This window comes from Carettochelys insculpta, chromosome 24, assembly GCF_033958435.1.
Source record: "Carettochelys insculpta isolate YL-2023 chromosome 24, ASM3395843v1, whole genome shotgun sequence".
NCBI lineage: Eukaryota > Metazoa > Chordata > Testudines > Carettochelyidae > Carettochelys > Carettochelys insculpta.
This window is the reverse complement of record NC_134160.1, coordinates 4,778,879-4,792,213: the sequence shown is the minus strand read 5'-3', so window position 1 is coordinate 4,792,213 and position 13,335 is coordinate 4,778,879. Positions and strand designations below refer to the sequence as shown.

At 44.1% G+C, this 13,335-nt stretch overlaps 1 protein-coding gene across 1 annotated transcript in view; it reads right to left on the bottom strand.

Annotated features, from left to right (window-relative positions):
- Positions 1-13,335, bottom strand: part of CSMD2 (CUB and Sushi multiple domains 2) — a 575,415-nt gene that overhangs the window by 118,740 nt on the left and 443,340 nt on the right. The window contains exons 31-35 of the mRNA XM_074976068.1: positions 13,095-13,211; positions 9,031-9,144; positions 6,470-6,565; positions 3,511-3,714; positions 2,752-2,876 (exon numbers count right to left, since the gene is read on the bottom strand). Coding sequence (XP_074832169.1) covers positions 2,752-2,876; positions 3,511-3,714; positions 6,470-6,565; positions 9,031-9,144; positions 13,095-13,211 — 656 coding nt within the window. The remainder of the gene's footprint in view (positions 1-2,751; positions 2,877-3,510; positions 3,715-6,469; positions 6,566-9,030; positions 9,145-13,094; positions 13,212-13,335) is intronic.

Here is a 13,335-nt window from a genome sequence, read left to right as displayed (position 1 = left end):
TTGGCTTGATGTTCAATTAGAGGCAAGATGATTTTTTTCTCATCCGCATAAACCCAGACTTATTTTTCCTCTCCTTGCAGGTAATCTTTAGGGCTTGTCTACGCAGGAACACTCAGAATACTTAATCTGAATCAAGTAAAGGGATGCATGTAAATGGATTAGTTAAACTACATTAAACCTCAACATGGATGCTCATATTCAAAACTAGAGTAGCCTTAATTCAATTTAGATTACTTTATTTCCAGATTTAGTTAAAATAAACCAAATTGCGGGCACTTTAATTCTGTATAAGTGTGTCCACACTGGGGTTTAATGAAGTTTAACCAAGCCGTTTTAACTTTTCTAACTGTCCCCATCTGTAGAAACCTGGAGCAGAAAAAGGGCCTTTGGATTATTATCTAATTTCCCTCAAATTATATTTCTTAATTGTATCCATTATAGTTTGTGTGTGGGTTTATTAGATAGATCATGAGATGGGGAACCAAAATTGCAGGTAGAGCAATATGAATGACAGACACAGTTTTCCTCACCTTAACTTCATTCCATACCCAATGCTGGAATGTGAAAACAATGATTGCAAAAGGGGCTCAGAACATTTCCACTGAAGCTTTACATAAGACATGGCAGAAGGAAGAAACCATTGCTATCCTTTTGGTAAAAAAACAAAAAAATCAGCAAATTCATTATCACCTCTTAATAACGTGAGTCTCAAACATTTTGCAAAATTGCATCAACTGTTTAAATGGAGCCTCCTGCAATTTGGTGGTATTCACAGCTAACATTTCAGGTAAGTGGGAAAAAATCTGCGATGGATTTTGCAGCTTAGCAAAGCACTCTGTTAATTGGATTTAAAACACAAAACAAGCAGCAGGAATTTGTCAGTCTAGAAGTAGTGCCACCCCTTTTAGGTGCCACCGAGCACATACCCACTTCCTTCTGCCTGCTAACAAGCTGTCACTGATCCGCCAGGCCATGGTCAGGCAGAATACTAATGTCAGTGACGCGACTGTAAATCTGGGGTAACTCCACTGAAGTTAATGGAATAATTTCAGGCTTACATGGTGTTGCAGACCACAGGCAGCACGCTTCAAGAGCCTGGTGGAGGGCAAGTATTTTGGGAGCGGATCAATGCCTTTTTGTTCCCCACCTAGGCTCACAGTCTGCAGCCCTGCAGCTCGGGCAGGCAGCTGGGGCTTATCAGGAATCAGCCTGCAACCAAGACTAGTCAGGCACCTGTTGCCAGTTAAGGCCTCCTGGCTCCCTTTAAATGGTTTCCTCCCAGGCAGAAGCAGGGAAGAGTCAAGAGGTGCACAAGGAAGAGAAGCTGGAAGTTCAGAAGAGCAAGGCGGTGCAGTCAGATACAGGGGGAAGGCGCTAGAGGGAAGGGGTGGGAGAAGTGGCCCAGGGAAAGGCTGCTATGTTTGGGGCAGGGTAAAGCCCTTCCCATCTAGGGTCCCTGCACTCCAGCCCAGAGAAAGGGGTGGCCTGGGCTCTCCCCACCCTTCCCCTGGAGAACCACCTTACTGGAAGGACAAGAGCATCCAATCCTGCTGAAGGGGGCTTGCTTCCTCCCGGCATGGGACTTGCCTATGATGAGGACGGCTCGGTAAGTGGAGGCCTTTGCCTATGGAAAGGCCCAAAGCAGGGAAAGGGCCACGGTGAGTCTCTGAGGCACATACTAGAATCCGCCAGGAAGTGCAGAACCCCTGTGGGGCCGACAGGGAACTTGTCACAGAGATCAGGATGCAGCTTGGTCGTTCTGTGGCAGATACGGATCTGCAGCACGTAAGGACAGGGTAATAAAGTGTACCTGGTGTCAGACTAAACATGTCATGAGACACACATCTGCTGCATCTGCCAACGGCTATGACTGCTGCAGAGGGCGGGGGACGAAACCTCTATTAACCAAATGCCTGATAGAGAAATAAGTGAATTTAATGAAGAAAATACCAGCAGATAAAATGGTGTAAGGAAGAAGAAAGAAGCCCAGTGACTATCAGATGTGTCAAATGAATGAACCCTATTAAACGAATCCATCTTATCTGCATCAGTTGATGCTAGCGTAACATGTACCTAGACATCGTCCTGTGAGAATGGGCACTTTATCTAAGGGACTGGTCTTTGTGATGTGTTTTGAACGAATTGAATTCTCAGTCTCCTCAGGCTTCAGGCAGGGCTTCTGTGGAGGGCTAATTACCGCCAGAGAAATGGGAACACAGGGCTCCATTAGCTGGTGAAACTGACAAGTAGAACTACAGTGATACAGTTATATACTGCGTATACAATTATAGTGATACAATTTTATACCTCTGTAGCTTTGCTGGTCTGGCTCCTGTGTGGATGATCGAATCCAGATTAAGCATGATTTAATTTGGTATATATTTTATATGACTTTAAATCAGTGTAATTAAGCACCACATGGCTCCTATTGGCAATGTAAGCGATACCAAAAAAGACTCACTTTCACTGCAGACTAGAGTATATTCCATGCAGGGAGTTATACCAGAATGACTATAGTGGTTTACTTAGTCCTCTGTAGTTCTGCCTGTAGTAATCCTCCTATAGAAATCTCACCCACTTTTGGCAGCCCTCGTGAAAATGAACATCTGATTCCAGAGAATTACCCATTCTGCCGATCTCCTTCCTATGAGAAGCAGCAACTTGCTGGCACTTGCTCTCTACAAGTGAACTAGATACACTTTCTTCCCTCTCTCAATCTCAGGCTGCAGTGACAGCTGTTTAATATGGTACCTGTATTCCTGCTCCTTCAGGGACTGTTATCTTCCACACGCAGTTGAGGCTATTTAGGTAGGGTTCAGGGAAGCCAGGGGAAAGGATGGTGCCTTTACGCTCGGTCAAATTTCCACCACAAGGCACTGGAAAAAAATCAAACAAGACCTTGACTGTGGGAGAGCTCAGCTGTAATGCTAACACTGCACCTGCCTGGGAGGAGAAAAGTAACTGAGACTAGCTGATGATTCAAGAAACTGATTTGTGAAAAAAGGCCCTCGGAGTTGCAACTCTGTTCTTGACACTACAGCACCCAGCGTTAAGGTAGCCTACTCTTGGCTCCAAATCAGGGGTTGGTAGAATTGGGGAAGGAATGTGCCACATTTCAGCAATCCTGATCAGACAGGCCTTCTGGAAGCCATTATCTTCTGGCACAAAATAGAGCAGCCTTGGGGCTGGTCTAATTTACACCAAGGGTTGGTTCAGACTTCAGCCTTGTGGGCAGTGGTAAGAAAGGTGGCATAATGCTCCTTAGGTCCTCTTACTTGCTAGCCTGGCACTCTAGGTGGTCAGGATGAGAACACTTAGTACAGAATGATATCCTCCCTACAGGTGATAGTAACTATCCAATATAATTCAATATTCTATTAAAAACCCTAGAAAAAGGGAATAGTTTTCCCATTAGTTTCTATATGGCTTTTCCACGAGGAGTACAAAGCACCGACTCATGCAGAGAACCTTGCTTCCCCTTTGATCCCCCATAAAACCAGGTTTACAAACCAAGACAGGTAGGCATGGAGACGTTCCACTGAGCTAACGCTCCTGGCATAGTCAAGCACTCAATACTCCAGGAGCCCTGGAGAGCATATCCGGCACTGCACTCGAATCGGACAATGGCCCCGACGGAGAAATCGCTGCCGATCCTCCTCCCGTAGCGGGGTTCTGGCACAGAGCTGCACTGCGTGGCACTGGTGCGAGGAACCGCTTTGAACACAAAGAAGGAGAACCTGTCAGTGCAAAGCAAGCAAGCCAGGAGCCAGGTCAGGCCAAGGCACTGGGTCTCTCCGAACATGGATAAAGGCTTTACTGGAAACCAGCCAGTCTCACCTGTGGGGAAGTAGAGTTAAAATGGACGTTAGTGTTCCAAGAAAGTGATGAGACTTTACCGAGTGTGTGTAGGATGCTGCATGTCTTAATCCTACTTATAGCATCAGTATCCCAGGCTAATGTGGTAATACTCACGTGTTTGCTCTATGACTGGAAAAGGTTTGTTTCTTCCTCCTTGTAGCAACTTTTTAAGTACTTTGAAAGCTGTTTTGTCCCCTCTCAGTGTTCTTGTTTGCACCCTAAGTAACCCACTCATGGCCACAGTGTGCTAGCAGTATACCTGGGACTGGAACCCTGAAGAAACTGGCTTGATTCTTTCAAGCTAATTAGGAGTCTCATTAGTGTTATGGATTGTAACAATGGAGTATGTTATTGTTAAAACTTTAAAACAATTATACTTGAGGACAAGAGCAAGAGATAGGAAAGACAATCAGGCCCAGGCAATTGCCTGAGTTCCTGCCACTTAGTGGATGAGGCACTTATGAGCTAGACGGTATCGGAAATGGCTGAGCTTCAGAGAGCATGAAGGGGTGAGAGACTGACTCTCAGACCGTTGCGTCTGTGGGCAATTGCTCCCAGTGGGAATAAGGAAGTCAAAGCACTGATTACTCCCGAGGAGAAAATCAATGAATTTTCATCTCTTAGTGGCTCTAAAATTTATTAGCACTTCAGGCTCGAATGGCTGGGAAGAGGGGGCAAACAAAGATTACAAGCACATCAGATATGCGCTTTGGTTGATTTTAATTTGGTCGAGTGAGACGAAGATCAGTGCACTGTGTGTTGTGTTTCACCCATGATGCCTTGCACAACCTCCTGTTAACAGATCTGAGACAGGCATCCTCACCCACACATATGCAACAACCCAGGACATGGGGAAGCAAGAAGATAAACTTTACTTCGTGTCTATGTTTTCATAAAAAACCAGGTCCACTTGCAGGAGGCACAAGTGCCTGAGGACACATTCCAGTATTGGTAATGGTTACCGGTGACTTGACTTAAACCCATGAACTCCGGGTGGAGTACAGGTCATCTAGAAGTCTCCTTCACTTCACTCTGTCTCAGGACAAAACTTCTAGCTGACTCTGGGAGTACCCCAGTTGTTGTCCTGCAGTCTCAGCAGATCTTCTCCACATTGTCTGAGGTATTCCTCTTTTGTGTTTTCCTAGCGGGTTCTATTTGAGAGCTGGATGGACTAAGCCGGATGATGGTTTTCTGAGAGTGTGACTTAGCACCCCTACTTTCTTCTCTTGATGTGAACATCAATTGGTTCTTGTCCTGCTTTGTTCCAAAGTTCCTCATTTGTGACCAAGTCTTGCTACTTGATGCAAAGAATGTACCTCAGGCATCTGTTTATGAATGTCTGTACCTTGTGATTTGAAGACTTTTTAGTGCACCCACACTCACATGCATACAATGAGCATTTAATTCTGTTGCATGGCCATTGTTATAAGTATAATAAATAAAGATTTCTAAACTTGCATTTATTATTAGTGTTTAAATCAAGATAAAGTAAACCCAAATACAGAATATATATGCCTTATTTTTCCCATTTGTAAAATGGATCTAATGGTCATTCTTACCCACTTTTGCAAAGCACTTTGAAATGGTAAATCTACATGACACCAACAGGTATTAACATTCACAAGACCCGGACTCGGGTGCCGCAGGCAGAGAAGTGATCTCTGTACATATATAATGGAAACAAAAAGCATCATATACTGGCTAGGGAGGGTAGGATGTGGGGTAGTTTGTTCCTTTTACTGTTGCTGTCCATGAGAAAATTGCTGAGAAATGTGCAGCCGGCAGCTGTAATTAACATGTAGGTGGTAATCTTTATTGATTTCTTCAAAGCTTTTGATTTGGTTAAATCATTAAGGATGGCTATCAGAACTAGTCATTTTAAAATAATTAGACAGAAACTCAGTTGAATTGGTCTCTGATTAAGTGGAAACATGCCCTGCTTTCCTTCCTGGGGATGCTAACGGCCACCCTCTGTCTGCTCACAGTGTATAAAAGTTTCTCTGGTTCCTCTGCACAAGATGAGTCATTTGGGTGAGATGAGTCCATTGGTTTTTCCACTATCTTCTGGGAATACAGAATCCTGTATTTAATACATTGGAACATCTTTAGTTATGACACACCTAGCACTTTGCTGCTGGTATGGGTATGAGGTAAGAGGCAGCTGCAGGGGTCAGGGGCTGCCAGGTAGGGGGAGGGAGTTGTTTGACAGAACTGCTAAGCAGACAAACATCCAACACTGAGAAATGTGTTGAAATGTAAGATGGGGGGTGCTGGTGTTTGGAAAGTCAGCTCCTAACAAAGGGCCCAGTTCCACAAGGGAATTTCTCAGACAGCACAACTGGGGGGGGGAAGGGGAGAAATACAGATAGAGGTGGCACTCTTCACAGGAATATCAGCACCGAGCACCCATTGAAAATGATCTTTGAAAATCCCAGCTCAGAGTGGAGATAAATGACTTCAAATCCACTGAACCAAGAGTGATAAAAGATGCACAGGATGTTGCAAAGCCAGGTCCCAATCTGGGCCACCTATCTGGAGAAAAAAGGGCTGGTCACTGGCAATGAGATCTTTGCTCACCACAGAGGTACTTCCGGAGCACACCGGCACATACCTTGATAGACGAAATGAAATCCTTTGGCTGTCGCTTGACCCTTGGCACTGAACTTGATGAGAATTTGATTGGTGGTAGCTAAGGGCAATGATTCACCTAAACAAGGAGAGAAAGAAACAACAGTCATCAGTGTTCCCTGTAAGTTAAGAACCCAGGAGAGATTCATGTGCCACCCAGCTGATTAGCCCAGTGCTCACAGCTGGCAGCCTGTGTTTCTCCTGGGGGTGCACATCCACATATGCCTTGGTGCACATGACAAAAATTTATTCTGCCCCTAGTTGGGAAAAAATGGAGGGAACACTGGCAGGCATATACATAATACAATATCACTTATGGAACTGGTTTACTGAGACCTTCCTATTACGAGATCTTCTCAACATGGGAGAGTTTTACAATGTATGTGTTTCTGAGGCTGGCAGGAAAGAGTCTTCCTTATACACAGAACAATTCTTCATTGATGGACCTATGGTCTGACCCAGTATGGATGTTCTTATGGTGTTATGTACCAACGGACCAGTGAGAATCAGTCCATAGAACACATGGCTCTGCACAGCTGGAGTTTGCCAGTGGTGGGTTTTTTCAGGAAGAAAAATGTACTTGTGGCTGCATTTTTTAAATTTAATTTTTTTTTAAAAGAACTGAACTCAAATTTTGGAGATAAACAATGGTAGGGTGAACATTTCACAAAACACTATCCTGGAAGGCCTAGTCCTGTGTTTCCCAAATTGTGTTTCAAGTAATGCTGGTGTTCCACATGATGTGAATAGGTGTTCCATGAAAAAAAAATTGGATGCTAGCATTATTTTTCCTTCTGAAATATTAAACGTGAAATTATGTGTGTATCAAAAATACTAAGAAATTTAGATTATAGGTATATTAATATTTGTAACACATTCGTACTAGTATAGCTGTTGTTCTGTGACTTTTGCTGAAACAGTCGGAATCAATTTGGATTGTTTCAGCACCAGTCATCTTCAGAGAAATCATATGAAGCTGTAACTGATGTGAGGATACAGCTCTCCAGCATCGTTCCTAATATTAACTGGGTTTGTGATCAAAAAATACAAAAACACCTATCCCATTGAAAAACCATCAAATGTTTCTTATTTTCATTTTCCAGCAGTCTTTTGCAAATGTAACAAATGTATAAAAATACAAAATTTAAAAATATTTTCCATACCTAATGTGTTTTGTACTTCTTTTGCATAAAAATGTTTTTTTAAGCTTTAAGGAAAAAGAGTCCTTTTTTGAACAATATTGTCCTTTCCAAAAGAACAACATTAACCATCCTTCTTTTGACTGTTATGTTGATGTTTTGTTCTGGGTTTGTATTTAATTTTTATACTTAATTTTAGGGTTGCTAACCATCTGCATATCAGAAGGAAATTAGTTGTTCATTCAGATAATTTTCTCTTGTTATTTTATGGTTTTTGTGTACTAAAATACATCTAAAAACTCTTTTAAGCCAACTTTTGAGCATTATGTATGGCACCTGCCTTCCCCACTGACCAACATATATGTGTTCCGTCAATATACTCCCCACCCAAAAGTGTTCCATGGCCAAATTAGTTTGGCAAATGCTGGTTTAGTCCCTAGTGAAGATTTTCAAAAGTGACTAGCAATAAGGATGGGTTCTCAGCATCAGCCCCCGACTAAGCTGTCCCAAATTGGGCTCCCCAAAAATGAAGGTCCCCATATAAATGGTCAATATTGAAAAATATCGCCTGCTAACAGGACTCTCCCATCGCACACACAACAAGGAAACAGGCTCCTTAAGTACAGCACTGGGGAGATAAAGCCAAACAAGTGATGGATGCGTGCAGAAAACACAGGCAAAGCAACGTTCATTTGGAAGATAACACCAGCTCCTGGGGGAAAGACACTGAAATCACTTCCTGCAGAGAAGTGTGACTGTGTGCTGGCTGGGAACTGAATCAGCCTCCAGCATCATTTTGGCAAAGCAGAAAGATGCTCTACTTTACTGCAACCATGCGTGGGGTGCTCAGCAATCTGCAATTGCTCAGAATCTTCGTTGTGTTCTGTGTTACGGTCCCTCCTCCTGCACCTCTGTGGGGCAAGGGCTTGTAAGAGAATGTGCATCGGGCAGCCTGTGGCTGACTTATGCCAGGTCTGCTCTGGAGGAATTCTTCCCATACTAGCTATAGGGTTTTCACATCCCCAGTATCTCACTGCACTAGTGTGCAAGTTTGTAACAGAGGGCACAATCCCTCTCTGTTTCGAAACAGCCATTCCCCAGGGTGGCGCATTTGGTACGTCCACACTGTAGCTCGAAGTGAGTCTCCCAACCCTGATACACCTGTACATGGTTGAGTTGGTGTGAGTCTGTATATCTAAGATGGGAGGCTCACTCCCAGATGCAGGGCCGATGTACCCATTGCACCATTCCCACCTCACCTGAATGGGTTCTCAGTGCCGCGTCACTCCGTGTTGTTTGCTTGTTGCTGTGCAGTCAGCATGCTGATGTTTTGGGAAGGAAAGCCCCATAGATTGTTACAGGAGTCCCATCACTGCCAGGACCAGGACCAGTAACTCATCCTTACCTGTGTGAGAGCCAGAGAGTGAGCTGAGGAGCCGGGAGTGCTGGTTGGGTCCATCGTGAACTTCTATGACATCATTCAGTGCTGTCTGGAAGAAGGCAAACTGCCCGAAAACCACTGTGAATGGACAGACAGGAGAATGGAAGCAGTAAGGGCAAGAGGCAGGGAACATGCTGTGATTCAGCTAAAGGTAGGGCAGGTTCAGGTAATTCCAGACTGTCCTGGGAAGTCAGAGAAAAGTGCCTGATTGTCAGCAAAGTCCCTATTTTACCCATAAATCTGGTACAATACAGGCAGCAGCACGCTTCCACGTTGCTGGCTCTCCAATGCTTCACAGACCAGAAGGGATCTTTGTGTGGCAAGGCTAATCTGCCCTCCTACAGAACACAGATTCTATCATTTCATCCAGTGATAATGATTATTAATTATTTGCATTCTGATAGTGCTTAGAAGTCTCTATCATGGACCAGGATACTATAGTACTAGATGCTGTACAAACACAGAACAAAAAAGCTGATCCCTACACCAGAATGCTTAGGGCAAGATTTATTTCAAATTAAAGAGTCCTATGCCCTTAATTAAGAACACAAGAACGGCTGAACCGATTTACGCCAATGGTCCATCTAGCACAATATCCTCTCTTCTGACAGTTGTCCATATCCAGCTTCTGGCAAACAGAGGCCAGGAACACCATCCCTGCCCAATCCCAACAGGCTCGTCTATTCTGGGAGGATGGCTCCTAGTGATGAAAAGAAACCTGAATTTCCAGTCAGTCCTGGGCACCTCTGCTGAGACAGCCAATGAAGAAGGTACTGCATGTTCCCCATTTTACTGCTTATTTTATAATGCACCGGGATGGTGCATTAAGCTCTCATATAAACTCTAAGCACTAAGCTCTCATATAAGAAAGGGATAATGAGTTGAGGAGGCCATTTTTAAGTTGCTGTGGGCCAGTTTGGGTAATTTTTGTACACAGGTTAAACTTCTGCAATCCACAACACTCACACCTGGCAACAGCTGGCATGACTTTAGTTAGCTAGACAACCACTTATTATAGGGGTGGCCAAATTTCTCACGGTCCCATAAAGTTTGTTTCCGGCCACCAGTGCTGGCTGTCAGTGTTCTGTGCTGTTACTTAGCTCTAATTTACCCCTAAATGTCATCTGAGAGCCCAATAAGCAGTGGAAGTGTTGGTAATGTGCTAGACAATATTGACCTGCCATGGTCTGGCAAATTCTCTCGTTCAGCATCAGTCAGATCCTGAGGGTGCCTGACTAGAGAGGTTCAACCTGTATTTTTTTAAAAAATACAACAGTGTTTTCCTCAAGAAGCTGAGGCTCTCTTATATTTTCCTGAGCTGTATGCCCAGTTAAAGGCTGTGAGATCCCTCACTGTGAAATTCATCAACAACACAGCTGCCACATCTGTGACTTGCAAATTCAGTTTTACAGCCTGGCTTCTGGGCTAGGACATGGCAAGACAGCAGAGCCAGCCCTCTGCCTCCTGCTATTTGGAGAATCAGGAAAGCAAAGGAACAAAATACACACAGCATTGCCTACTTGCGGTATGCACCTCCCTTTTCATGAAAGCCATTGAAACATGGTGGGGACAGAGGATAAAGAAACTAACTAAGAGTTGGTCTACACTAGACATTAAAGTTGATGACAAATACACAATTCTATCTATGGGTATTGGGTAGCTAGAATCGAATTATCTTCAATCAACTTACCTGGCCATATCACAAATGGAGGTCAATGGGAGAAACATTCCCATTGACCTCCCTTACTCCTCGCATTATCAAGGAGTACAGGAGTTGACTGACAACCCCAGATAGTTCGATTTCATGCATCTCTACCAGGCAAGTGAAATCTATCTCCAGAAGACCAACCATGACCAGGTCAATCTTCTGCATAATGTGGACATACCCTTAGCTATCATATCATAGGATGACAGGTATGCCTAGTCCATTAGATATTTTACTGGTTCAAGCATAGGGATCAACAAATGTAGCAACCGTAGCACATTAACTGGGCTAGGTGGCACTGTGCAATGGTAACCACCGATGGTGTATTTCAAAGTTTGGTCCAGGGTCCAACTCTACCTCCCATCAGTAGAGAGAGAAGATGTGACGGGGAGGACTGCGCCCTAAAGACTCCCCAGTAACCATAGAGGAATCCTCCACAGGAGGCTAGAATGTTGTTTGGAGGAAGCGGCCAATCAGGGACCAGGAAGGCCCTATATTAAGAGGTGCAGGACAAAAGCCAGCTCAATGTGGTGGCAGCCCTCCAGGAGAATGGACCTATGGGAATGGCTGCTGGAGCAGCACCACGGACAGCTCCCTGTGAAGAGGTGTTGAGAGACTATGAAGCTATTGTAATTGCTGGTGGACTGATGGTAGAACCCTAATCTAAGGAGGAAGACTCTGCCTACAGGAGGGGAAGCCCTATGCAAGTGGGATACTGATCAAGGTACCCCTTCAGATCCCTGTTAAACAACTACCCTGGAAGTGGGTTGTTGCTCTATACCACGTACAACTCGGCTGGAGGGCTGAATCGATTAAGAGATGTTGGGACTGCACCAACACTGGCACATGCATTTGTCCAGATGGGGGCACTTGTGAGAGGTGCATTCTGCCCCGTTACGGGACCCCATTACAGAAGGTCATTGCTGAGTGCTAGCAATTGAGTGGAAGCAGCTGGTGGCCCTATTCCAGTCCCAAACAGAGCTGAGTGTCCTTCTCCCACCTTGCTGTCTCAGCAGAGTGGTCCAGGGCTATGGGGGCTGACTCTATTGTATATCAATATGACACAGTAGTGTGCAGACATTTCCTTGTGGAATAAAATTTACAGGGCTTGACTCCAGAGCTGTCAGTGCAGCAAGTTTCATTAGCCCTAAGTTCACTATGAAAAAGAGAAAATATGTTAAACAACATTAATACCCATCCATCTAGCTGTCAAGCAACATCAGAGTCTACAGCCACCATATCGGTGAATAGATTTAATATGGCTCTGATGCAGATTTAGGCCCTGATTCAGCCAAATGTTCAAGCAAGAGTCTGCTCCCATATCTATTCAGCCCAGCTTGTGTTGCAGAGTCAGGCCATAGTGCTGTCATTACCAGAGAGCAACCCCCAGCCCTCTACCCCCACTCGCTAGACAGACTACTGCTCTGGTCTTGAAGTGCACTCTCTTCAGGCTCCCATATTCCAGGCAGTAGGCATTAGCAAAATGAAGGTCATGACAAGCGAACTGGAGAAATAACATCTCAAAAGAAGCTTTGCATAAGGACGACAGCTTTTCTCATAAGACGTTATAAATATGGTACAAGTGACTGCAGCTCCTCATTCTGCTTATTAAAATGGCAGGGCACATGATCGTCCGCGCTGGGGCAACATTTCTGTCTACCACCTCCGATAGCATTTCACCCGACAGTGCTTGAATTGCAAATATCGGTTCTACACAGCTATAGCCATTCAGCAAACACTTATTTTCTGAAAGATTTTAAAGGGCCAACAGATTGATTTTTACTTGTATGTGTGTGACTCTATATGCCTCTCACACACATTGATTATTGTAGCCCAAAATTTAGCGAATACTAGGGCTGAATACATTTGCACTCCCAGGGGTTTTCTGAAGGAGAAGATATGCTACCACTGCTCTATTGCAAAACCTAATCACCTTACAGTTTTTTTTGTTTTGTTTTGTTTTTTTCAAATCAGCAAATTCCAGATTTGGTTGAGAAACGTACAAAACAAAACAAAACAAAAAACAAAAACCCAGCACCTCAATTCTGTTGTCTTTTTGTCATTTTTTCATGTGATAATTTAAATTAACAATTTAAACTTCTCTCGACATGAATTTTTATTTACAGGCAACAATGCTGCTTCTGCAGTATTTCCCGTTCTGCCTTCTCCTCCCCAGTAATAATCCATTCCCACTCAACTATAGAAAAGCAACAGTGGGGAACATTTTCAGCTGGTTTGAACTGTCTTATTGCCAGTGGTTTCCACAGAGCAGTACTAATTTGTACCAACTGAGAACCTAGCCCACTATATGCATGGTATATACCATAGTCCTTTGGCACGATGACAAAGTACAGGCAGATCTGTCCGCTTGTATAATTCCGAGGATAATTTGGAGACAGAACTACTCCATCTGATCCAGTGTACTGACCGCCACATGGCGCTGAAAGACAAAAATCAGGAAAGAAACCATTGGAAGATGCCACTGGTGCAGCTGTCATTCAAACGCTGGCTTCATGCATTACCCATGTTCTCCACTGCTTCCAAATACGTTTAGCCATGTGGTT